This window comes from Pezoporus wallicus, unplaced genomic scaffold (assembly GCF_028554395.1).
Source record: "Pezoporus wallicus isolate ANWC-B61680 ecotype Strahan unplaced genomic scaffold, APGP_CSIRO_Pwel_v1 contig_5967, whole genome shotgun sequence".
Lineage (NCBI taxonomy): Eukaryota > Metazoa > Chordata > Aves > Psittaciformes > Psittacidae > Pezoporus > Pezoporus wallicus.
The window spans coordinates 2780461-2806995 of record NW_026639377.1 but is presented as its reverse complement, the minus strand read 5'-3'; the positions used below and the strand labels follow the sequence as shown (position 1 = coordinate 2806995).

The 26535-nt window shown below is 40.6% G+C and overlaps 1 protein-coding gene and 1 long non-coding RNA gene across 4 annotated transcripts in view; one reads left to right on the top strand and one right to left on the bottom strand.

Moving 5' to 3' along the window:
• The window catches only part of NAV2 (neuron navigator 2), a 399914-nt gene that overhangs the window by 250094 nt on the left and 123285 nt on the right, over positions 1–26535 (top strand). For 2 of the 3 annotated variants that reach the window (XM_057414369.1, XM_057414368.1), the window contains exons 4-6: positions 11802–11874; positions 18200–18443; positions 23609–23766. In XM_057414369.1, the coding sequence (XP_057270352.1) occupies positions 11802–11874; positions 18200–18443; positions 23609–23766 (475 nt within the window). Of the gene's footprint in view, positions 1–11801; positions 11875–18199; positions 18444–19957; positions 20027–23608; positions 23767–26535 lie in introns of all 3 variants that reach the window. The other variant, XM_057414367.1, reaches the window with a different exon arrangement.
• LOC130601945 (uncharacterized) lies at positions 84–12762 on the bottom strand. Its single transcript, XR_008972776.1, has 3 exons — positions 12532–12762; positions 12298–12414; positions 84–130 (listed from the first exon to the last, which is right to left on the bottom strand). It is a non-coding gene; the product is annotated as an uncharacterized LOC130601945 (long non-coding RNA).

Here is a 26535-nt window from a genome sequence, read left to right as displayed (position 1 = left end):
ATCCATATCAGCTAGACCAGAAGTGGCTGGGGAGAGAGACAAGTAAAGAAAGCTAATGTTGAAAATGTGAAGTCAGACACTTGCCTGTGAAGGGATATATTGACAGGCACAGGCAAAAGCTGAAGCACAGCTGAAGATGGGACTGGAAGAAAGGATAAAAGAAGTACCAGCAAGGTGTCTTACAGGACAGGTGGAGGGGGTTTTCCACCTCAAATGTAATGGTAAGAAATACTTAGTGTGGTATTGGAAAGAGATAAGACATATCTATATACCTATATATATATAAGAAAAAATATGTGAGAAGAGACTACTGAGAAAATATTTATTTTTTCTAAGGTTGAAAATAAAATGAAAGAAATAATGACAGGTGATGATGCTCTAGAAAGAACTGGAATGTTAGGTGTGAATGTCTGAGAAGTGATGGTGTGTTACCCTTGCTACTGAAGCCTGAAGGAGCAGGGCGGTAGCAAAGCTGTCAGTGCTGAAGGGAAGGGGTTGGGGGATCTGTAGGAGGGCACACCAGACTCTTTCAGTGTTCCATGCTAGGCTTGGGAAAATATGGGACACCCAAAACAAGAATTTGGAGCAACAGAAAGGCATGTATGCTGAAGCAACACCACAGTTCCCTCCTATAAAGAGAGGAGGGAATAACTGGGTTTGCAGTTCGGGAGTATTATTTTCAAGGATGACCACTTTGTGTATACAAGCATCAGTTATCAAATAACAAAAAGGAGGTATTTATTTTCTCTGTGTGTTGACCAGAAGTTTTTCACAAATTTTATCTTTCTGATGCAGATACCAAGCTGAACCAGTAAAATAATACTGCTCAATCTTTCTGTTAATCTTGCAGACATAAAAGAATCTTGTACTGCAACTTGGGTCTGCATTTCTTCCCAAGGACTTTAAGAAAGTCAAGGTGAAGGCTGTGTTTTCCTTACCCCAGTGATGGCAATTCAACTGTTATTTTAATATTTGACTGTTTTCTTGTATTCTGAGAATGAGCTGTTCTGTCATGTATGTGACACCCAATGTCAAAGAACAGTTTGTATGAATATTCTCCAGCCTGACAAGGACCATGGTCTTGAAGTGCATGGTGCTGGGAGTTTTAATTCACTTTTTAGAGCCAGGTATCCATTTCCCTCCTCAATGTGACCCTTGCCAGCTCCATCCTCTGCTCTGAGTCTTTATTTTATTGACAAAAAGAGCATGAGAAGTTGAAATCTTCACTACTGTTTGTGCCTATGGCACATGTTGTCCATATTTCTGTGTTCTTTTTCTCAAAAAACATTTTAGTGAATTGAAATTATAAAGGTGAATGCTGGTGAACCCCATACTTCAAGGGTATACCGGGGAACATATTAATGAGTTGATTGGCAGGAATAAGATGAGCTGAAACCATCTGCATCACCCACGCAGCAAACTATGTGTGTGTAATACCCACTAAGTGTGTGAGCTGATGTGTTTTGTATAAATAATTAACAAAGAAACCGGAAAAAAATGAAATACTCTTATTTTTCTCATGGAAAATAATTCTGCCTTCATTTCTCAAGGGCAGACATCCACTTTAACCTGCTTCTCTAAAGATTTGGAGCATTTTTAAGAACCCAGTGTTGTATAAGCATTGCCATAGCTGGGTGCAAAAACCCCTCTGGATTTGTGGGGCTGAGGTCTGCTGCCTGGGCATGTTCTGCTAATTCAGATATGCTGGAGAGATCAAAAGCATCACAAGCATGTTTTTCCTCTGCAAATTCCTAGCAGAGGATTTTTGGAAACATATCCCAGTGGTTAAATATAGCCATATTGTTTCAAGTCATCCTACTCTAAGGTTGCTTTGAGCAGTGCAGTAAAGAGAACTTTTCTGTCTTCTGGTGACCCTCCCCCCTGCTTTGTCTGGGGAGTTTGTATCTCACTACAGTAGATGTTTAAAAATTGAATCTGTTTGAATGTTACTGTAGTTAAAAAATGGGTATCCTTAGGCCCTCACCTGTGATAAATTACTCACAGCTGAAGGTTAGCTGGAGGGGAAGATGTCACCCAGAGCTGTGCCAGATGCCAGCTCAGCTCCTTCAACTGCCTGTGGAGGCACTTGGCCAAATACGGAGTTCAGGAATGCTTGATGCATTTTCTCTAAGCTCCCTGGGTTTCTCTTGATCATGTATGAACCCGTATTGTCATGTATGCAAGAACAACTTACCACAGAGGTCATCTGCCAGGTTACTTGTACTTAGATGTCCTTTTTCCTTACTTCATAATAACTACTACTCCTTGTTAAGATTCATTTTATTGTATCTTCTCCCCCCCTCCCCTGAGATTCAGACTGTTGTTATTCTCTCACACTTACCATTTATGTATTGGCATCAGTGAGACAGGCACAGTTCGATCATAGGTTTCTGTGCCGCAGAGCTTGCAGTCTAAATAAGATCACAAGCCACCCTCTCACCCCTCCCATTGTCCCACATAGAAAATAACATGACAAATAGAGCTAGACTGGATTGGGAAAAGCCAGTAAACACATCTCCCTGCCATAAGGCATGATAAAGTGTCACTGGATAGGTATTTGTTTAATTTCTGGAGGGAAGGGCTTCCAAACCCCTACTGCTTGTGGAGATGGGAGGTAGGGCAGTATGTACATACTGTTTTGTCCATTGAGTGGGTGTATGTGGTACCTTTGGAGGCATTGCTGATGACAGGCTGTCTGTCATTCCCATACAGGATCATCTTCATGGTCCCTGATGGTGTGCTGTAATTCTTTGTCCTGTAGTGATGTAAGAACTTAGACCTCATGTGTCTCTGAAAGAGTGTGAGGTTCCATAAGGAGCCACAGAGAAAAAGTAATTTTATGGAAAATCTGGAAGATGTGAGCTTAACTACAAAGACAGAATTAGATTCTAGTTGCTTATTTGTTTCACTGTTAATCTGAATTATGCCATTTCCAACACCTATGGTTGTCCCTGCTGTGTGGACTAAATACATGAAGCAGCAGATGCATTACAGGGCTAGGGTCATTCCACATACGCATTTGGAGATTTCTTTATCTTCCACTTAAGTACTTACACCTGCACTACAGCCTAGAAAAAGAATTGGGTTTTGCCATGGCTGTTACTTTTGTAGAATTATTACATAAATATACCTTTTATGCAGTCCTTTGCAAACACACAGCTTCTTGCTATGTTTTGTATAAATGGCGAAAAAATGGGAAATCATGGAAAGTGTTAAAAGACTGTCTTCACCTTCATGGTGTTTTCTTGGTGAGGCTCTACTAGGTGCAGAGGAGTGTATTAACTGACTGCTGAATTTGGTGCCATGAGCAAAAATTGTGCTGTGACTAAATGCTGCATGGAGTCTGTCAGGGGTCAGTTAGGGTTCTTATACAGGGTGAATGTTATCTAGGCCATTGCTTATGCACTGTAACTGTGTGTGATGATGGTTATTTTAATTAATCAGTCTGCAAAGGTGATAGATATCCAGAAAAATCTGTTCTTATTCCTTTTATGTGGGATGATTTTTATCTACTTAAACAGTACTATTGTGCTAGTCTGATGCAGTTACATAGGAGATGTTATCCAGGATCCCAGAAATGATCCTGGATGTGCAAGGAAGGAGGGGGCACATGTGTTGATGCCCCTTCAGCCACCGGAATCAATCCTTTGCAAACAGGTGAAGCTGTCACCCTCAGGCCTCAAGATATCAGTATGCATGTCAGCCTGGGAACAGGCTGTAGCCGTAGCTCCCTTCCCATGGAGCTGTTTTAGGAACCAGCAACTGCTGAGTTCTCTATTGCAAGAGGTCCTTGCAGTGACTCAGCCCTGAGGTGACCCTTGCTGCTTATCCACTTGTGTATATTTGAAAAACAGAGACAGATGCTTGACTGGTACGCTGTCGTCACCCTTGCACTGAGAGTGAATCTGTAATTGACTGGCATTACTTCAAATACATTTTTGACTGGTAGGTTGGTTTCCTGTTAAAATTATTCATTTAATAAGTGCAGCAGTGTTAAGACAAAACATTTTCTCTGAGCTAAAAGCTCTTTGTCGTAACATTTTCAGTGCAGCTCTTGCTACATGAGTGTGAAATTCTGGATTTCTGCTGCAAATTCACATTAGTGACAAGCAGAGCCTTCAACACTTGAGCTAGTATTGGAGGAAATACAACAGTGCATAAGAGCCAGTGTTTACTGCATGGAGTGGGTTAGCATCAGTCCTCCCTTTTAAGCATTTATGCTCTTTAAAAGTATCTTTTAATGTAGAATTCCAGGATGTTTTGGGAAGAAGTCTATCTTCACTAGATACCAGTCATATTTTATATTTAATCCCAACTGCACAGCACTCAAAACATAACTTTCAGTCTGGAAACCCCAGGTAGAAAAGGGGCTTCTGCAAGCAACCAGTGATAGCAGAAATGAAGTATTCATGGGACTCACTATCCTCCTCATCATGTGTTTGCTGACCACAGCCATGGTTTCTCCCCAGCTATTGTTGTCTTCACTTATACAGAAACAGAGATTTAGTGCCAGTAATGTACAGCTAGTGTGGTATGAATAGAATCTGGTCAAGTGTTTATTGAGACTAGCAAAAATTATATTTCCAGGTATATTTGTCAAAGAAGTTTTTGTCAAAGTACCCTTTTTTTGTCTTCTCTGTAGGAAAATTTCAGTTTTGACTAAATTAACCTGGAAAGCTGAATTTTAAACTAAATTAAGACAATTTCTATAAACCCTTCCATCTCCCCCTCCCAGACCAGATGAGCTTTGGCAGGACTTGAGTTGTCCAGGATTGCCTGAAACCATTCACAATACAAGAGGGCCCTTTGGGTGCTCTTTGATGTGATTAGAAATCTTGGCCAGCATGTATCACATCTCTCTGTGGGTCTTACAGCCCCCATTTTTCTCTCTGTTAGGCATGTTGTCAGTGAATATTGAATGCTTGTCCCATTATTTCCTGAGGAAGAGTTGAAGCACAGGAAAGCTAAGGTTTTACCCAGGGTTATAGCAGAGGGGATGCAAGAGATGAGGCTTAGGCTAGTTCTCTAGTCTTAGGTTAGTGCCCAAACTGTCCTTTTTTTAAAAAACCCAAAGTAATGCAATTATAGCAGAGAGAGAATCAACTCTTGGGCGACATGGTCTAGTGGAAGGTGTCTCTTCCCACGGCAGGGGGGTTGGAACTGGATGATCTTAAGGTCCTCACCAACCCAAACCATTCTATGATTCTATGTGAAAACTGTACCCATGATAATAGATTTTTATTTCAGTGGCTGAATCTGTTGTAACCTGGCTTCAGAGTATGAATTAGTTTCATTTGTCCTTACATTCCATCTATTATTTCTAAGATAGCCGACAAGATCTGTCAAAATCATGAAACTTGATTTTGACAGAGGCTTTTATCCAAATAGTCAAAAGCAGCATGCTATTTTCTTTTTAAAAAAGATACATCTTGATTGGGATAAGTACTAATGAAGATTTATTTTATACACAGCAATAATAGTATTTATATCCTTATGGGGAAAATGGAATTTGTCTTGGTATTTCTGATGTAGTGTGTGTGTGTATATATATATACGTTCAGGAAGTAGTGCAAATGAGATATTATTTGAAGGGAGAACCATCCCTCTCCCAAAACTCCAGTGCTCTAAAGATTGTCAATGTTTATGCTCTTCCTAAACTTTATGGTATAAAAATACTGAGTGTAAAAGCTTGATCTGAAAATACTGGCAGAAATAGATTTTTGCCTTAAGAAACAGCTTGTGGTGAGCTTTTTCCTTGTTTCTGCGTTATATGTGAATTCTGCTGGAATATTGCATAAAAGCTTGTGAAACTTGAAAAACTTGCACATGAAATCAATCTTCTTTTTCTCCTTTGAAAACTGATATACTGGACATAATATGGAGCCTCAAGTTAAATGGAGAGCACTGGCTTTAATATAAGTAGGGGGTTTTCTGGATAAGCTTAGAAAAACTCCCCATCTATCACCATAAAAGCTGGGAGCAGAGGTCTTGCATCATAACTTCCCATGGTTTCTAAGTGAAGGAACTTACTGTAAGTTTAATACTGATTTTTTTTTGTTGGAGGAAAACATCTGTTTCTGTTACAAGAGCAGGACTAGTGATAGTTTACCCCCTGTGTTTGACTTGGCAGAGTTGGACTGGCAGCTTTGGCTGTAGACTATTTCCATGTTCAAGTCTTTTGTCTGATATAGTCAATGTTCAACATCTGTTGGTGCACACCCATGGGTATCCATTTACAGGATGGGGATATTTGTTTTGGGATTTCATTTTGTTTCTTACATTCCCTATTCTGTTCATACAGGCCAGGGCATGTTTTCTTTCTAGCACTGACAAGAATAGGAATAGAAATTGAAGTTGCTATTATATGATCAGAGCAAAAATTTGTGTGGGTTTTGTGGCTTGCGTTGTCGGAAATGCACAAATTGCTGTAGGGTACATGTGAGAATAGAGGTGAATCTGAGTAATACCTGGGAAAGTTACAGTGAAATAAGCATTAAGTAGAAGTATTCTGATCCATACGTAGGAATTCAGTGAAGCAGTTAAATGTGTGTGTATCTGCAGAAGCTAGGAAGGAACGAGGAGCATGCAGGTCTGGTGGGAATGAAACCCGACAATGTGTAGTGATGTCCTTTACAGAAGGACTTAGAAATCAGTAAGTATGTGTGACCAGTAGCTTTTAATCCTGTTTTCCACCAAGAAGGTGATGGCCTTCGTGGTGTAACAAAGCAACTGCTGCTGGTCTGGTGTTTGAAAGTTAGGCATGTGCACTCCTTAGCCAGGATGCCTTCTGCTTCTATCTGGCCAGGTATAAAATGCTGCCCAGAGATTTGTGCTAAGAGGATGTTTTGAGGTAGCTGACTGAAACATGCCTTTTGCCTCTGTGAATATGAGATTGGAGTTGTGACACTTGATATTTTATGTTTAATTCTATAGGAGTTTATTTTTTTTCATGTTATCTCCTCACTGTAAGAAAGGAGGGGGAGCCCCCAGAGAAGGGCTGCCTTTAGGTATGGGCTCAGCTGTCCTAGCCTGGCATTTAGGGGCATTTCAGAAGGGATACTCGTCATATAGGGTGTGTGACTGACACTGGGTTTTGAGAGTTGACTACACTTCAAATGGCTTATTTATGCAGCAGTTCAAGATTGCAAATTCGTTTGATGCTTATGGCAAGGCTCAGTTTTGAACACTCCTAGTCATGTGTCAGAGTGAGGTAATCATTGTGGATGTCTGTCCTTGGCTTTCCTTGTCCTTTTGCACAGCTTTCCCCTATTTGGGTAAGCGGGAAATGAGAGCATCCAACTGCCATCTTTCCCGTTTTGCTTCTGCTCTGTTAGATATTGCTGGCAAAGCAAATGGGAAATCAGAGTTGTCAGCCAAAACCCGATTGTTGCTCACAGTGAAAAAGAAAATATGCACTCCCCTTTGCAAATCCAGTCGTTTTGTATCTACTTTTGAGGGGTTTAAGTGATACATAGACTTGGCCAGGAAAGATCCCATAGAGTCTCAGTGATGATTTGCTGCTGAATACTGTAATTTCAAGGATGCAGCTCTATTGTGTTGGAATTCACAACGGTGCAGGGTCACAAGGTCTTTGCTTAGCTGAGATCTATCTAAGAGCTTCACTTCTATCCTAGGTAAATTCATGTAAATGGTATGACTACCATGCTTCTGCTTCAGACTAGCTTGCTATCTCCAACCCTCTGTGCACTTTCTCCATAAAAAAATTACTTGCCAATTATAAATAGTTAGCTCTTATGTTAGTACAGCAGGGACTAGAGACAGAATCCTCTGTTGGAGCTTTTATAGGTGAAATTAATTAAATGTTACATTGTTGGAAATGCTTCTTTTTAAATAAACAGCGTGATTTCCAATGCATTAGACTAATTCAGCCAAGCTTAGGGCTCTTCACTAAGGCTAGTGGCCACAAAATAGTATTCACACCTATTTGACATACAAAGGTTTCAGTAGCTTTCTTTGGTTTTTACAGTAGGAAAAAAGTGTTGATTTTTTCAAAGTGCTTCCCTCACACATCTCAAAATCATTGTTTTCATTCTTAGCACTTTGGAGGGTTGGAAGACGGCTCCCTGATTGAGTATTTTGCTGCTTACAAGACACCAGAGTGCCAAGTGAGCATGAGCCCTTTTCCACTGGAGCTGGATAGCAGTCACAAATCATGTTTATGTAGGCCACCAGCCAGTCATTGTGTGGGAAGCACCTTGAATTCCTACCAGAGGTTTCTTTTGCAAGCCTCTGTTACTACCACTTTATTTCATCATGTGTAGGTTTAAGTACTGACATAGGATACTTTCCTCTTTCTGTAATATTTTGACTCCTATGAGTTCTTGACTGTAATGCACCATATATTTTTGACAGTCCATGTTCTGTATTACTCTATTCTGTCCCAATCCCGTCCCATCCTGTCCGTCCCCCCCCCCCGTCACCCCCCCAGTTCTTTTTCCATACCACTGTAGCACCAAAAAGCCCCTGTTTCTCACAGCCTTTAGCTAGGCATCACTACTGGTGTGGCAAAGTAGCCTGTCTGTCTTTTTTCCTATGGCAGCGAGGTCCAGGTGACTCAATCCATGGTCCACATACGCACCTCAAGCATTAGTGCTCTGATGGGGCGGTCATCCCTTAGTCTGGGCGTGGCTAAAATGCTCAGTGAAATCCAAGGAAAGAAATGGTAGTGATTTTAAAAGGGGCTGTTTGAATCTGAATCAGATCTGCAATGAGAATAAGATTAGGAAGTCAGCAAGGACTACCGTGTAGCACTAAAAATGAGGGTATAGAGGAGGAACTTGCTACCCAGAAGTAAATCCTAATCCAGTGGTCACTCTGTCCTAAAGGAGAGGTTGAGCAAAGGTGAGGGACCTGGGAAGAGAAGCAAAGGAGGACTGAAAGAGCTAGTTTGAGTTTCTACAACTGCATACCTAGAATGGAGATGAGATACTGCTTATCTTTACCTAAGGAGTTCTCCTTACTAGGAGAGGAGGCATCTAGCCACAGCTGTGGAAGACTGGAAATGTTCTTGCAGCTTGTTAAGTGCGGGTAGCAGAACTAGATTGATGCATTTATGTGGTGTTTATTCTTGCAAAGGTGAACTTTAGCTTTCTGGTAGAGTCCCAAACACCTCAATCAAAGAGCCGTGTTGAAAACTTAAAAGGGTTGTTGAGCACTGAGGAAGGAAATGGGTAGAGATTGACTGTCATATCATCTTGAGTTGTGGATAAATGAACCTTTGAACTGCCCCCTGCTACAGTCTTTAAGGTCTGAATATGACGGGAAATGTGTTCTTTGGTGTCTGTCTGGGTTTGGAAGTATAGAGTATATATATCTCAAAGTATAATGAGGTTGATAAAAGTTTTGAGTGTATCATAGAATAGTTAGGGCTGGAAAGGACCTTAAGATCATCTAGTTCCAACCCCCATGCCATGGGCAGGGACACCTCACACTAAACCATCTCACCCAAGGCTTCGTCCAACCTGGCCTTGAACACTGCCAGGGATGGAGCATTCACAACCTTCCTGGGCAACCCATTCCAGTGCTCAACACCCTAACACGGAAGAATTTCCTCCTTATATCCAATGTAAACTTCCCCTATTTAAGTTTTAACCCATCACCCCTTGTCCTGTCACTACAGTCTCTCCCCAGCACCCCTATAGGCCCCCTTCAGGTACTGGAAGGCTGCTATGAGGTCTCCACGCAGCCTTCTCTTCTCCAGGCTCAACAGCCCCAACTTCCTCAGCCTGTCTTCATATGGGAGGTGCTCCAGGCCCCTGATCATCCTCATGGCCCTCCTCTGGACTTGTTCCAACTGTTCCATGTCCTTCTTATGCTGAGGACACCAGAACTGCACACAATACTCCAGGTGAGGTCTCACAAGAGCAGAGTAGAGGGGCAGGATCACCTCCTTTGACCTGCTGGTCACGCTGCTGTTGATGCAGCCCAGGATACGGCTGGCTTTCTGGGCTGCAAGCCCACACTGTATCAGTGTTTATAATTGTTGAAATCACAGTTAGGTGATGCCAGTAATTTTTTTGTTTCCCCGGTAGAAGACAATGCTTTTATTGTTAAGTTTAGAGACAGTAAATCATAGAATTATGAAATGATTTGGGTTGGAAAGGACCTAAAGATCATCTAGGTCCAACCCGCGAAAGTACCATGAGAGAAATCCATGCTGGAGGTTTTCTGGCAGCTTCCCTTGTACTTTCTTACTTTGACAAGGATGGAAAGTGCAGGTCAGGGCTGAGAGCTCAGCCTCCATAATGCCATACAGCCCTCACTTGTATATATTTTGAGGGCAGACAGGAGCTGAGAGGGAAAGCTGCATCTTTCACATTCCCTTTTGATGTCTCCAACTTTCACAGAAGAAAGGTGGTTCATTGAGAGCAAATGTGGGGCTTGCTGTCTGTATCATTCCCTATCTGTAAAGTGGAAGCAGTATTTTGTTGTGATGTTTGGGTAATTAACAAATTAATGTTTGCAAGCTATTCATACATGGAGACCCTATTTTGTCACTTACTGATCATCATCATCATGAAATACAAAATTTCTCAATGGTATTATCCAAGTCTTCTCTGGAACTACACATGAAACATGGTATCTCCTAAAATGCTGTTCCTTGCAGCCTCTTGAGGTGTCTCAGCTTAGGCTTTTGCATAGAACCATAGAGTAGTTTGGGTTGAAAGGGACCTTCAAAGCTCATCTAGTCCAAGCCTCCTGCAATGAGCAGGGACATCTTCATCTAGGTCAAGTTGTCCAAAACCAAAACAGTGCTTTGGTCTGGGGTGGGGGGTAGCAGGCATCTGTCTGCGTCTTCTGGAGACAACAACAGAGCTTTGGTGGTAGCTTGATGAGAAACTACGTGTGAAGCCACTGTGAGACCTCTACTGCAGTTGAGGTACAGTGGGGGAAAAATGCCTAATTCGGCCATTCCTGAGTTTACCTTGTTAGGAAGGGTCTGAGTGCTCTGTGTATAGCAGCTGTAGTCACCAGCAGTCAGACCTGTTGTGCAGTATCATGGAATCACAGACTGGTTTGTATTGGAAAGGACCTTTAAAGCTCATCCAGTTCCAACCCCCTGCCACGAACAGGGATGCCTCACAGTAGACCATGTCACCCAAGCTCCATCCAGGCTGGCCTTGAACACTGCCAGGGATGGAGCATTAACCACTTCTCTGGGCAACCAGGAGACCCTACCTGGTCAAAATGAGTTTGATCCCATACCTTTGTACCATGTCTCTGAAGGGCAGGATTTGCCCCACAGCGACCAAGCAGTTGTCTTTCATTTCCAACATGCAGCGAGTGTCATGAGTGGACATATTTTGGATTCCAGCCGGGGTTTCCTGTTACAGTTTTTATATTTGACTGCTTTTGTGATTTGTAGAAACTTCTGCCAGCTGTCAACTGAAGAACAAGTGGCAATCTGCCTTCTCAAGCAAATGAGGCCCCCAGGTTTATTTTCAGTTTCATGTTTGTTATGCTTACTGTAGGTTGAAAACCCTGGCATAACATCCTTGACCCTTAGTAAGATATGTAGTGATTGCCTGCCGTGGTTAGAGTATTAACTAACTTGCTTCATGCAAGTGCAAAGAACAGAAAGTCCTGACCCACGTAATAATCAATTTAGTAACTGAGGAGGTTTCACATTATGGTCTCCACAGAACGAGCAAAGGGACATTTGATGTGGTACAAACACTGGGTGCAAATAAAGGGTAGCAGGCACTGAAAATCTTACAGTTATTATAATGTATCTTCTCTTTGTGTCTCTCTGATTTTTTTGTTTATTTGTTTTTGAACAGATTGAAAACATAGATGCATGCCTGAGTTTCTTGGCTGCTAAGGGAATTAACATCCAGGGGCTGTCAGCAGAAGGTGAGTCAATCGGTGGCTTAAAATTTCAGTTTTAAATGAGAAACCTGAATTACTGCTTGTGATTGCAACCAGAACATGAAGTGGCATGGGAGGTTAGTTTGGATAATTTAATTTTTTGGCAGTCTTTACTTCTTTTTTTTTCCCTGTCTCAGTATGGAAGGTGAATAAAATGCGTATCTAATTTCCACAAAGCTGACTTGTAAAAATAATCAGTGAGACTGTATTGGAATTCAGTCACTTCTTTGTTTCTTTCTGTTAAAAATCCTAGAAATTTCTCATCTAAGTTCTGTAATGGGCACAGTACGGAATAATATCATTATATTATTTTTAAATTTTACATTTTACAGATATTCAAGGTGAACTGCTGGCAGTTGCTTGCTTTGTGAGAGACATGATTTTCTTATTCTTCAATTATTCTTTTACCTGAAGTAGTATCCTTCATTGCCTTTATGGTTAGAGGCATGTTTTCTTTCTCTGAAGGAATCCTGTGGCTCAAACAAGGAAGGCAAGCAAGGATGTGTAGGTGTGGTGGGCTCACTCCTAGCATGATGGGAGAGAGAATAGGAAGTGGAGGAGTGAGGCAACACATAAGATAGTTTAATGAGTGAAGGAAAGAGGCTTAAAACCAAACCAAGTGATGCAAAGGCAGTCACTTACCATGTCCCACAAGTAGACACCGTGCCAGTATTGCTCAGCAATAGCCAAAACACTGGTTCCTTATCAACACTGGTTTAGTCACAAATCCAAAACTCAGCACTATGCACTTTATGACAGTGATTTGAAGTCTGAGCTGAAGCACACTTTCACTTATCAGTGGTAGATGTGTATCAAATGTATGCCAGATAACCACTGGGGATGAACTTTATGGTGAAACCATCATGTCCACAGCTTTTATATACATACATTACATTAAAAATAAAAAAATTAAAATGTTTATTAAATTACTATGTTATTGTATAATACACATTTCTAGTTAATAAAATTGATAGATTTAAAAGTTATTAAATATTACCATTTAAAACTGCATTTTGACAATTTGGAAAATGGCTTCAAGAATTCCTTGCTGTCCTCAAAAGAAAGCCTCCTACCTTATCCTAGTCTGTGAGATCTTAGAAGCCACTTCAAAAATGTGTAATTGAAATGTAATTTTACTAATTTTGAGGTGGTTTGTAAGCATGGAAAACAAAGTAGCAGATAGTACACGTTGTTCTAACTTGAATATACCACAATTAGTAGAGGAGGAGGCTGAGCGTTAGCTGTCTTTTTCTGTGATGTGTCCTTAAGCTGAGTTAGAACACCAATATTTTCCTCCGAAGAGGAGTTTTAATATGGACATCCCGACTACTGCCTGCATTCTATGCCTCAATAATTCAGTTAGAATAAGAGGGATTTTCGTGTCAAGAAAAGAAAGTATGAGCTAAAACTTTTTACGTCAGAAAGTTTGATTACCGGGAAATTATTAAAAAGCAAATGCAACAGCGTTTGCTGTAAAATCCAATTTCGACTTTGAACCGGTACGTGCTTATTGTAAAAATATAATAAATTTCACATTATTTCCTTGTCTTGGTATGATGCGAAATCTAAAAATCTCAGCATGTTAGTTAATGAGAGAAGTGTCTGGGTGTGCAAAGTTAAGTGTAGCATTGTTCACACTGGGTTAGGGACAGCATGATGAATAGTCATTGTTCTGCCACCAAATCACAAGGCAGACTCAGTAGGATATATCCCATGGCTTAGCTGAATTTGTTTGTCTCCATTTCTTTTACACTGTCTAGGAATTAACATACTAAATCATACAGAAGCTAGGAACATATCAATAATGTTTGCTGTCAACATAGGAATGAGAACATTTGCTGACTCTACCACTAAATTGAGGAAAAAGTGACAGCTAGAGTGGGGAGAGAAGGAATAGATTTTATAAGATACGAAGTCTTAAATTCAACAATCAATTCGATTTCTGTTCTTGGTCTCGCCTTAACTTGCTGTGGAAGGAGCGGGAAACTAAACAAGAGAGAGCACAGAATCACTGAAAATGAAGAGTGCTGTAACCAAGCACGCCAGTGTTTCTGCACAACTTGCCAAGACTTGCTAGGTCAACTGCAGATTGTTTACTTCTCTGGCAGCTCCTCATCTAAGAGGAAGGAGTAGATTGTGATTACTTCCAAATGGGAATAAACATTGAAGTCTCACTTGGGTTGCTTGAGAAGGTGTATTTTTCACTAGTGCAGTTTTAGCGTGGAGAGAAGTGAATGATTCAAAATTGGATTTTGGACAACTCCTAAATGTTGAAATAATTTGGGACTTGTGTCTCATCCTTCCAGTGTTTAAAACCACTGCTTTGATATGTGCATGCCACTTTATACATAGTCTTTTAATTTTTTTCTGGATTTATGCAGTGAAGATGCTATGGATCTGCAGTTACTGATGATGACCATACTATGCTACAGACAGGCCCCTTCCTCAGCAACATAGAGCCAAAAAGTCATTCCCTTCTCCAAGATTTTAAATCTTCATTTGTAGTTACTAAAGAAAACTATGGCGATGCTGGAAAATTCTCTTCTTGCTGCAGTTTTTTTTGTTGCCCGTTGCTGTGAGCTGTCTCTCCAAACCCATGCTGGAAAATTCTCTTCTTGCTGCAGTTTTTTTGTTGCCCATTGCTGTGAGCTGTTTCTCCAAACCCATGCTCCTAAACTTGTTTCCACACCAAGGTGGGTTTTAGATTATGGGAATTGCAGTTGCCCAGCTAAATTTGACCCCCTTCACACAACATCTCCTCGCTGTCAAAGATTTTGAAGGTTATGGAGAACACAAGTGTGCAGTAGAAACTCAAATTGATGTCATAGGTAGGCAGCTGCACCTCTTCTGGGTAACAGATTAGCTGGATAATAACCAGCTGAACAAACCATGAAGCCATAAAGTGATGAAATAAAATGTCTCGCTAGACTTCGGAACAACACGATTCAGTGTAGACTTTTGCCTCTGAAATTACATTCCTGCTCCTGTAGGTAAATGAATTTCAAAGCACACACTGCAGTATTGACAGTTCCTCCATTTTAGGTCCTTTAGGTCCTTTCCAGTGTCGGGGTGGAATTTTTTATTTCTGCAGCATATCTATCCCACGGCATTATTTGAAGTGTATGTGGGTAGGACACTTCCCATGCTGCCAGGTTTTGATTATGCCATGTTACATTATGCCATGTACAGTTATCTACAGTCTTCAAGTAATTGCTCTTTAATTATCAAAACATGCCTGCAGATCTAATATGTGGTGTGGGAATTAATTATTTCATGCATTTTCCTTCCTTAAGCTAAGGAGGATGCAGTGATTCATATTTTGTACTCCTGCTAGCCAGTTTGGCTAACCAGTCTGGTCTATGTAACTGGTTCTGGGTTTTTTTAGTCCCATGTGCTTTATAGAATCAGATATAAAATAAGTTTTAAGAAAGATGCAAACAAGCTTGACTAAGTAACAGTGATAGACTGGTTTTTTTTTGTTCATTGGTTTGCTTTGATCTGTGTTCTGTACACAGTGAGTAGTTTATGATCTACAGGAATTTCATTCACAAGTGTTAGAGGAATCGGATAACATTTCTCTCATAGTCTATCCAGCAGACCTTTCTTTGCCTTTTCTTTGTTCTGAGCTGATTTGCCCACACACACACACACCAATTTCCACCGAGTCCGGTGTATTTTTGTGAAGACAGAGAAAGATGATGGGCAAGTGGCAGTGATGGAAGTTGTAGCTTGTAGGGGAAACAAGCAGGGATGGATTGATTCCAGGAGGGAAATATCCAAAGAGTAGATTTGTGGCAATTCTCCAACAAACCAAATTCCAGTTTCCTCTCAGATGTTGAGAGTGTTCATTTCCAGTACACATGACAGTCATTTTGGGCTCCAAATTTCAAATGGGTGGGTGACATATATATTCTGATTGAAGTTAATACACAGAGTAAGCTGAGGCAGGGACTGGAGGGGACTTGCAGCCGGAAGCAGTTGAGACTGCCGCACTGGGCAGAGTGCAGTGAGGTTGGAATACTCTTTGAAACACTCTTTTTGTACAAAGTGCAAGCTCCAAGTGCATTACCTCAGTCTGTCTTTAAGATAAGAGGAACAAAATTACCTCTCAAAATCCTGTTTGAAGTATTTTGCTTAAAATCCAGAGGGAAAGAGACTGCTTCTTTTGAAACTTGTTTTTGATTTTGATTATTCTTTTTTCGTCACCTCAGAAAAATGTCAAAAGCAGGTTGCTTTTCTGATAAATACAGCAGAAGATAAACAGCCACAGAGAGCCACAGGTTTAGGTAGGTTATTGTAGAACCACCTCTCACTTCACATGAAAATCAGGTCCTCTTTTCCAGTGCACAGAATTTAAATGTGCAGACCCATGGTAGTTTCTTTATCTTCTGGCCTGTATTTGTGCAGTTAAACTTCCCAGTGTCTCTGAGTCTGTTTATTTTTGCTTCTGCCTGTGATTAAGTGCTACTTTCCTTACAGTTCCCATGAGTTCTTTGCTGAAGATAAGGAGAATGTGGGGTTTTTTACTGTACTTTGCTGTCTCTTGGTATGTTTTACTTTATTGTGTACTTCCATCCCTGTCCTCCCTAGCTAATCACAGGTGGATTAGAGAAGGAAGCTGCCCGATGCATATGCTGGTGGCAGGGGCCGAAGGCTGGGTTTGAGGCATGGCACTGTATGGGAGCAGGAGTAGACTGCAGAAACAGAAAACATGCAGGAGTCATTGGAACCCCACTATTCAGAATGAGACTAAAATTGGCTAAGAAAACACAGGAAGACAAAAAATTCAAGTTCAAGGGCCCTGGGATTTATAATCATTTAAACATGGGAATGGGGGCAGTGATGGGAGAGAGTGCTGGGGAAGCGCCTGGGCTGCGGGGAAGCAAAAATGGGTGAGGAGATTCAGTCAAGAATAGGAGAGGGAAGGAGAGCAACATCCTGGGTCTGTGTAATGACCAGGACCATTTAGACATGGTGTAGGAGTCTCTGGGGAGATGGGCAGAAGACAAAACAAAATTAATAGAAGGGAGGAAGTGTACATTAGGTTAGTGTGTGGGAAGAAGAGGTATACTGAGGTATGGGTAGAAAAGAAGACCAAAGCTGGAAGCTGGTATAGAAAGCAGAGTGAAATTTTGTCATGAGCCTGAGATTTGTTGTGTAAAGGGCTTGGGGTTATGAAGAGAAGCTTGTTACACAGCAAAGATAAGCAATGTGAGCAGAAAGTGGCCGGGAGAGCGCATAAAGGGTGGAGCAGGGCCCATCACAAAGTTAGAGCAACCTTTCAGCCAGAACTGAGGAAAGAAATTGAGATTCTGGTTCTCGCCTTTGTGCTTGGCTACTGGCCACTCAGCAGATGTCCTCTTCTTCCACTCTTGCACTAAACCACGGAGAGGGATTTAAAAGCAAAGAGCAGCAGTAAGTTTTATTGGTTTGAGTGGCCTATATAGTGCATGGAATAGTTCAGCTGTTTGATGTAGCACTTTGAATTCACTTTTTAATTTAGGAATTTAAACATGCTAAATAGGTAAGTCAATATTAAGGTTGTCTGCAAGCCTGAATTGGTGCTCTTGCATATTAATTAAGATAAAACAGTTAACTGCATGTTTTGATACATGGCTTTTGTATTTCTATTTGGTTTTACATCCCTGCATTTGATATTGCATAGGAGAGCAGGATGACTTTTAGGAACTGTTTATTCATTCACTGTCAAACTATCTTTAGGTACCTTGGGTATCTATTTGGTACCAATGGGTATCCATTCTTTATTGGCTTGTGATAGCATCAAACGGGTAATTATCTGGTTTAATACAGCTACTTCACCCTATGGTCATACTTCCTAGTGCAAAAGTTGTATCAGATTTTTGTTATGGAAACAATTAGTCTGATACTCCAGAAATTAGATAATACTGTGTTATAACTGAGTAGTTTCTCCTCCTTGTGCAAATTTAGGAGTGAGAAATCATGTACACTGTGCTGTTCATTAATACACTGGATGTTGGGGAGGGATTGGGTTTTTTAGTTACTTCAGTTAAAAGGAGCTATTTAAAGGAACTATTTTTAAGCACCGTGTTAACACGGAGGCTACAGCAGAAATATGAGACATTGTGCACTCACCACGGGGTGGGGGGTTAGTTACTTATTTGTAGTTGATGCTTGCTGGTAATCAGCTGTAATGCTGATTAGATGAGCAGAAAGCCTGTCATATCCTAAAGGAACTTGGTTCAGGCAACATTATGAGGAGTGCAGTGGCTGACCTGCTGTACAGTCATGAGTGGTTGCTGATGAGTGACTTCTGAACATTGCCTTACAGAAATCAGGAATGGGAATCTAAAGGCCATCTTGGGCCTTTTCTTCAGTTTATCTCGATACAAGCAACAGCAACAGCAGCCACAGAAACAGCAAGCACAGCACCATCCATCCCAGCAAGCAGGGCCTCCATCCCAGTGCCAGGTTGGGGTACTGCAGCAGCAGGTCCCAGCATCACTCCAGACTCTGTGCCAACAGTCCCCACAAGCTGCGCACCAGTTCAAAGCACAACCAGAAATGCAGTCCAGGTGGGGAAATTGACTTTAAATTGGTTTTTTTTTGATGTTTTTCTTTTTCATTGTTTCTTCTTGTTGTTTTGGTTTTTTTTTAATTATTATTATTATTAAAGGTCTTCAAAAGCCAAAGAAACTTATTTCTTCAGTTTGACTCAGGAGTGTTGGAAATTGAATACTGTGTAGCAATTGACTTCACACCTTTGGAAATCAAATCAGATGTGCTTAAATGTGTTCTCTGTGGTGGAAATAGGCAGTCCAATGAGTTTAAAATACCTACTAGACCAAGTCACCACAGTACTTTATCAGTATTCCTTTTGCTTCTTTTTACTAGCAAAGCACATATATCATTGCCGTTACAGAATATAGACTTTAAGCATCTGAAAACCAACTTTGGTTCTCAATGCACAAGAGTTTCAGTTCTCACTAAGAAGTGGAAAGCTTCAACAGTGGTAAAAGAAATGGAGCTCATCACGGTTGGTAACAGTGAAAATCAAATCTGGGCTTATTGGTCAAAAATAATCGCTGCTGGCTAACATGGAAAATAATTTTCATGATTTTGTTGCTCCTAGATCAGAATACAGATAAATAGAGGGTGTCTTTGTCCCTTGAATGTCTTTAATCATAGGCGTGCTCTTTCCACGTTAAAATAAAAGCAGTTTCTGACAGCAGTACCACCGTGAACGTGTGTACAGCCTCCTCCTTATCTGACCTTTCCACTGCTAGGAGAGTGAGGGTTTTAGTGGGGAGAAGTGGGCAGGATTAAAGGCTAAAGCCATATTTACATAATCGCTAAATTATGAAGGCTTTTTTTAATAAATCTCAAGGCTTGTGTTAAAATAACATACAATAAGGTGAACACCAGCTTAAGTGCTGCTCTGTGAGGGATATAAATAGTTTAAATGAAGCCTTCCAAATGAGACTACTCAGAGCTCATTTGTTTTTTCCTTATATCTGTCATCATGAATCAGGGTCATTTTGGGTGTAAACATTATTTTCATATAATTGAAAACCATAGTGTTGCTATATTATGTATAAACTTGTACAGGAAATAAGTACAGTAAAACAAAGACGTATTTAAGCATTTTTGCAACTTTTCTATCAAAAATATGCAGAGATGTATGGGACCATTTGAGTATTGCTTCAATGTCCATTGTGTGGATTGTGCTGGGTTTTAAATTGGAAAATATCTAACCTGAAGATCTTAACTGTCTTAGTATATACTAAAGTTAATTGGCTGAGATTCTGCAGAAAATACATATAATGAAAGATTGAGAGGGAAGAGTGGTAAAGTTGGGGTTTGCATGCAAAATGGCATGTTCATTTATCTATAAAAGTTAATTGATTTCAGATTGGAGGAGCTTTGACCTGAAGTTATACTTAGGCAAGAAGTGCTTTTTTCATCCCATGAAATCCATAAAGGCTCTGTCCTCCCTACAACTGGTTACCAAGTTCAGTGGCTTAAAAAGAAAAAAAAAGTGAACTTCCTTTGTTCAATGTTATCTTCCACTTTTTCTTTCCTACCGCAGTGCATCTCCCAGGGACTCATCTCAAAGCAAAGTCATCCGATTCTCTCTTGGTCAGAAAAAGTCCTCTAGGTTAGCATTTCTTCATCTTCTGCAAAGCATGAATAACCCTTTTGCAATATTTCTGGCTGCATGTTTTAGGGTTCCTGTTGAAAATAGCTTATAACTAGGCTGCTTTACAGACAGCTGCAATGTGGAAGGATGAGATGTATTTTCATTCTTTTATTATTTGGTTTGGGTTTTTTTCAAGGTGTGGAATGCGTTCTGGCCCACAAGAAAATAATTTGATTTTCTTGTCTTTATCAGCTTTTGCTTTTGAGAACAAAACATGGTTCTGGGAGTTCTCTCCCCACTGTATTTAGCTCTCCCCACTGTGTTTAGATCTGCCTTATTGAAACCATTATGATCAGGCCAGTGGCTTAGCTAGACAGGAGAGCATCATGTGTACAGTGTGAGCCTGAACAGCACCATCTCGGTCTGCCTCATCAGAGCTCCTGCACTCCCCAGTGCTCTGAAGCCGAGTACTTCTGATCTCCCTTAAAATGATTAATGGGTATTTTAGCTGTTTTCCTGAATCCCAGCATGACTTGCATGTCAGGTCATATGACCATCTCATCTCAGTCATCATAAGGATTGCTGTGTTATAAAAGTGGTTGATAATCATGGTTACTTTCACTGTTATCATGTAGTATGATGTTCTACTAGGAATTTTTATATAGTTTTACATCGGTAAATTATACCGGTTTTGCTAAGCTTGTGAACTGTTACTTATTACTTTTATTCAGCTTGGCAAGTTTCTATGGAGTTCTGCTGTATAATTTGGATTTATTTTCTCCATCTACTCCTATGACAACAGTAAAGATCTGCAGTATAACCCCTGTTAAAATGCTCCATGGTTCCTTTTCATGTTCTCCCTCAATCACAGTTATGGCTTGACAGTTTGTATTTGCCTAGAAGAGGTGGTAGCAAGGAGAGTATTCTCCAAGCTCAGTACTTGTCCCTCATAGTAGGAAGTTAGAAACATCTCCCTGAGCCTATTTCCCACCCACCCCCCACCCCCCCGGCTAGATTTCACAGGCACTGCTGTGAAATATCTTGGCCTAATACCAAAAGCAGAGTCTTAAAAACAGTCAGTTAAACTGCAGGCTGTGGGGAATCTAAGAGATGAGATCTTCTTCAAGAGTGTTTTTAACATGTATGGTTTTTATTCTCGGTCCGTTTTTATTGGCAGCGAGAATACTGACTTGAATTGAAAACTTGCCACTTTTTGAGTAGTCACATGGTTTGAGTAGCTTTATTTTCTTGAAAATGTGACAGATTTGCAAAGCCTGTGTGGGTATGAGTGGGAGCCTTTTCCTATCCACTGGTACAAGAACATTATCCCTTCTCTCCTGTCGAGCCCTGCTAGGAAACTCACCTCCCAGTACTGGGAGCTCTAGTAGCCTTCCAGCAATGGTTGGCCTGTACTCAAAATGCTTTATCACTGGGTAAAAACTTTTGGGTGAGATATCTTCTGCTCCTTCATAGAATCATAGCATCGAAGAATGGTTTGGGCTGGAAGTGAGTTTAAAGCTCATCCAGTTCCAACCCCCTGCCATGGGCAGGGACACCTTCCACTCGACCAGGTTGCTCCAAGCCCCATCCAACCTGGCCTTGAACACTGCCAGGGATGAGGCAGCCACAGCTTCTCTGGGCAACCTGTGCCAGTGCCTCACCACCCTCACAGGGAAGAACTTCTGCCTAAGACCTCATCTCAGTCTCCCCTCTGTCAGGTTAAAGCCATTGCCCCTTGTCCTGTCCCTACAGACCCTTGTCCAAAGCCCCTCTCCAGATTTCTTGTAGCCCCCTTTAGGCAATGGCTGTTAAAAGTTCTCCCCAGGTCTTCCTACCTGTAGGAAACCTAGCTCATTTCCTATTAAAAAATAAAAAAACAACAAAACCAAACCAAAAACCAGCTGTTGATGAACTTTAGTTTTACATCTTGGTGACTTCCAAGTTCTCAAGAACGGTGTTTGCCCCTGGTTTGCTTCTGCCTTTTCGCATGTAGTCTGCAGGGGATGAAGTATCTCTGGAGTGTTCTCATTTACACTTTGCTGCAATGATGAGCATGTACAACTTTCTACCGCCCCCTGGTGTTGTAAAAGGCTGGATAAATTGAGGGGCTTATCTAAAAGGCTTCAGCAAAGTCAACCTCAGAACCATGATGTGCTGTGCCAGATACGTGGTGGTTTGAGTTTGTAAATTAATTTTTGGATTTGTATTTGAATGATGCCCTTTTGTTGTATCCTCTCTTGAGCTTTGCAAAGCATGCGCATGCAGCTGCTGGCATTTTTGCTCTTTTCCTTTATGCTTCTTTTTGTATTTCCTTATTTCTTCACTGGTCTTGGAGAAGTCAGTTTATTTAGGAAGCCCTGCCAGACTTCTTCCTGGCTTCTTTTCCTTCCTAGAGAAACAACAGTGATTTGGTTGGTTGCATCCCCATTCTCTCTGACAATTGGAATTTCTTCATTTTAGCCTATTAATGGCACAAGTTATTTAAGAGAGCTGTATTTTTGTGTTTTATATAAAGAGGTTTTAAAAAGATTCTACCATCCAGAAAACAAAGATGGCAAAGAGCAGTCCCTTTCAGTGCTACTGTAGGAAATGTGAACTGGTTCTATTTTCTAGTCTTTAATGTAATATCCTTGCTTTTCAAAGCAGTGAGCTTTTTCACTAACTGTCTTTGGTATGCATTTTGAACTACCAGATCTTTCAATTTTTAATGTATTTCATCTATTTGGTATGTAGAAATATGGATTCATTAGTGCATGAAATGCAGTACAAACATGAAAATGTATGAACTTTGACTTTGAAGGACTCAAGCACGTATACTGTTTTGAGAAGCAATGCCAGTGGCTTTTTAGAAGAGGCTTCCTCCTCTCCTTTTGCCCAAAAAGCATGAAAGTACTATCCCTCCTTCTCTACTTACAGCAGAATCCTAACTACATTTTCTTTTTTCCTACCTAAATCTTGTAAATACAGGCTACAGTAAACAAATGCTGGAAGAGATTGCCCCAGTTTAAACCAGAGGCTTATACCAGCTCACTGATATTGTGGTTGCCCTAAGAGGGAGCGCTTAAGCTCTGCATGATTTTTAGAGGCTCAAATCATTAAATCAAGTTTAAGTTTTATGGTTCTTGGCTGCTAGGCTCTGTAGCTTTCAGAGCAGAGATGTAATGTGCTTCTGTGTAAGGGAGTTTGTCACTGTTATTTCCAAAAGAAGGGTGGCCTGATGCGTCTGGCAAATAACGAAGTGTCCAGTGATTGGTTTAAGAACAGTAGTGTCTCAAGTAGCCTTAATCTTGTACCAGTGGTATTGCTCCACTGAATTTTCTTGAACTGTTTCTGATTCATGCAACTTAAGAGTAAGTGACTGTTAATTTTGGTTCGGGGGGGAGGGGGTCTGATGGAAACCAATTCAGGCTATAGCTTGTTTGATGTATATTTTTCATCAGGGATGATTTTTTTATTTGTTCTCATAAAAAACCAAAGACCCTTATAAGTATATACTTGTGGTATTTATCCTTTTCTTTTCAGCTTATGCATGATATTCCATAGTTTCTTTCCCAGAGTGCTTCCTAAATATATTTAATCATATTGTAATTCTTTCATCAGACTTCCAGGCCCCACCACGAGGGTGTCCGCTGCAGGCAGTGAGGCCAAAGCTCGTGGTTCTATTAATGCCAACAGTCGACGCAGCCAGAGCTTTAACAATTATGACAAATCTAAGCCTGGACTTCCCCCTACAACACCAACAAGTAGCAATGACAAAGGTAAGCACTTGAGATTTTGGCATCCTCAGATTTTTCTTAATAGTGGCTTCATTTGGGGTGAAATTGAATTTTCCAGTAAGCTCCAGGAGCTGTAAGGCTGTCCCAAGGATGTATATTGTAAACATGACATTTGCAGTCCAGAAACTAGCTGGCTTTTCTTGAGGAAGGTATAGTCCTCCTTTAATATAGCTGAAGTTGTGGCTTGCTGTCCTGAAAGTATATGTGAAAAATAGGGTCAAAGAAAACATGGTTTTTCATTTTGCTTCAAACACAGCTAAGGAGGAATGTATTAATCATAAAATAAGACATTTTAAGTAGTAGTTTGACAGGAGTGGAAAATGACCACTAAAGATTTCTTCAGTAGTTTTATATGATAAATAGTACTGTTTGCTTTGCACTCTTGTGGAAGAACTTGTAAACTATAAAAATACATGATTTAAATCTCATTTCAAGAGTTGTATAGCATGGGATTTGAAGGCAGGAACATGTTAGTAACTTTATAAATGTTGCAGTGGAACTGTGTCTAGGACAGTGCATCAGAAATGCCAAGTACTGTGTTCTCTCTGAAGTTGTGCTTTTTTGAATGACATTTACTGACTTTGTGTCCCTTACTAAGATAGTAATCTGACAGCATTCATTGGCTTGAATTTGTAGCTCTGAGCTCTATAATGCTGCATTTACCAGTGGAGTTTGGGAGATATGGCTGGTGAGAACTGAGCAAATAACTCTAAGTCTGGTACAGTTAAATGGTTGCCGTGGGCTGGCAGCTAATTCTGTGTCCTTGACAAAGTCATTGTGCTTGCAGAGAGAGATCAGCATTCAATTTCAGTAAGATCTTCTTACAGTGACTTGGCAGTCACAGCCTTTAGGCTTCAGTCTCCTTCTGGCCTGTGCATAACTTCTACTAACAGTAATGAGGATTTTGCTTGATGGAAAAGTACTGGTCTGGTTCAGCTTGCCTGTGGTTCTCATGCTTGTTTCTTCTTTTCAGAACATTGTGTTTTTCCATTGTCTAGAAACTGTTCTCTATGCATGTCATTAGATTTTTGGAATGCTACCCCATCTAACCATTACAGCCCCAAACGTCATCTTGTGATGATGGGAATGTCTTCAAGGATGTCTTCAGCATCCTCCAAGGACATTCTGAATCACCCTGATCAGATGTACTTTAAGAAGCAAATAAAGTTTACAGCTGAATAACATTATTATAATATAATGTATTAGCATAATGTGCTAATAAAGTAGCAACATCCTACCTTGGTAAATCATAGAATCATAGAACAGTTTGGGCTGGAAAGGACCTTAAGATCATCTAGGTCCAAGCCCCGTGCCATGGGCAGGGACAATCCATGCTTACTATTTCAGAAGAATACACTATGCAAATAGTAATGTGACATCAGCATGCAAAAGTCATCTCTAAATCTGAATTGGATCTGGCTTTCAGTTCAGAGAAAAAGCTGACAAGCTATGGCATGAGCAGTGGAACTAATGGAACCTTGTTTTCCTATGTAACGCCTTTCCAGCCTCCCTCTATCTCCTCCTTGTCAATATTCTCCTCTTCTGATCATATCCTGTAACTATGGGATTAGGAAGAAGCAATGTGGGATGTCTCATCCTGAAGCATATGTTGGTTGCCTAGATGACTGGTTGGATGAGACTTTGAGCAGCCTGGTCTAGTGGAAGGTGTCCCTGCCCATGGCAGGGGGTTGGACCTGGATGAGCTTTAAGGTCACTTCCAACCCAAACCAGTCTGTGATTCTGTGATAGGATTCTATGATCCCAACCTGCATATAGGTGGTCTGCTGTTAGGCTGCATTGAAGAGAGAACTTGAACTGTCTTGGCTTTCTCTCAGTTTACCAAGGTTACTAAATAAGGAAAGTAAAGTGCTGGTTTCAGTCTTAAAAAGAAGAGAAGAAAGAAAAGAAGTCCTCACACACAGAGAAATAACAATAATTTGTCAATTGAGTAACTTAAATATCAGCTGGTTTTACACACTGTTCTGTGAACCCCCCTTCTTCATTGTAATCCATCTCTTCAGAAAGATAAACTGGTTGCTAAAGAAGCATGCAACATCATCTGCTTTCTATGAATATTACAAATGACTGAAAGAAACAAGGTTGGGGTTTACGTTGACAGCCTACATAAGTTGCATTTATTACTCAAACTTTTGCTCTAGTCAGAATTTCCAGTCATAAATTATAGTCTTAAAAAAATAAATAAAATGAGAGCTTATGTAAGTGGAACATGAACTTTACTTAATCATGACATGAAGTTGGTCTGCATCCATGAAAAACAAAAGCAGTTGGTCTGACAAATTTTTGGCTTACTTTAAATTAATTGTAACATTGCCAGCCAAAGTTGATTGTCAGAGTGTTAGGACAATTCAAGTTTTCTGACCCATATCCTGTATTTTGCCTGAGGAAATGAGACTCCCATGACCATGTTGTGTGCCAGTCTTGGTAAATTTTCATTTCTTGAATCAGTGTCAGCTCTACTGCGTGTTTTTGGAGAAGGAAATGGGAGAAAGGGAAATTTGCCTGCTTTGGCAGAGTGTTTTGGCACGAGTGGTCACTTTGTGATAGCGGGTAGCCTTGGGTGCATTGTGTTTGAATCGTTTCTTTGCAAAGTACATTGTGATTTTTATCTGTTATTAATCTGTGGCCTTTCCCTCCAAATGTGCATAGTCTTGTTAGTCAATCGTCTGTGTCTTGTGGCAATAAAAGTGCATTAATTGAAACAGAATACATCAGAAATGAGAAGGACAGTCA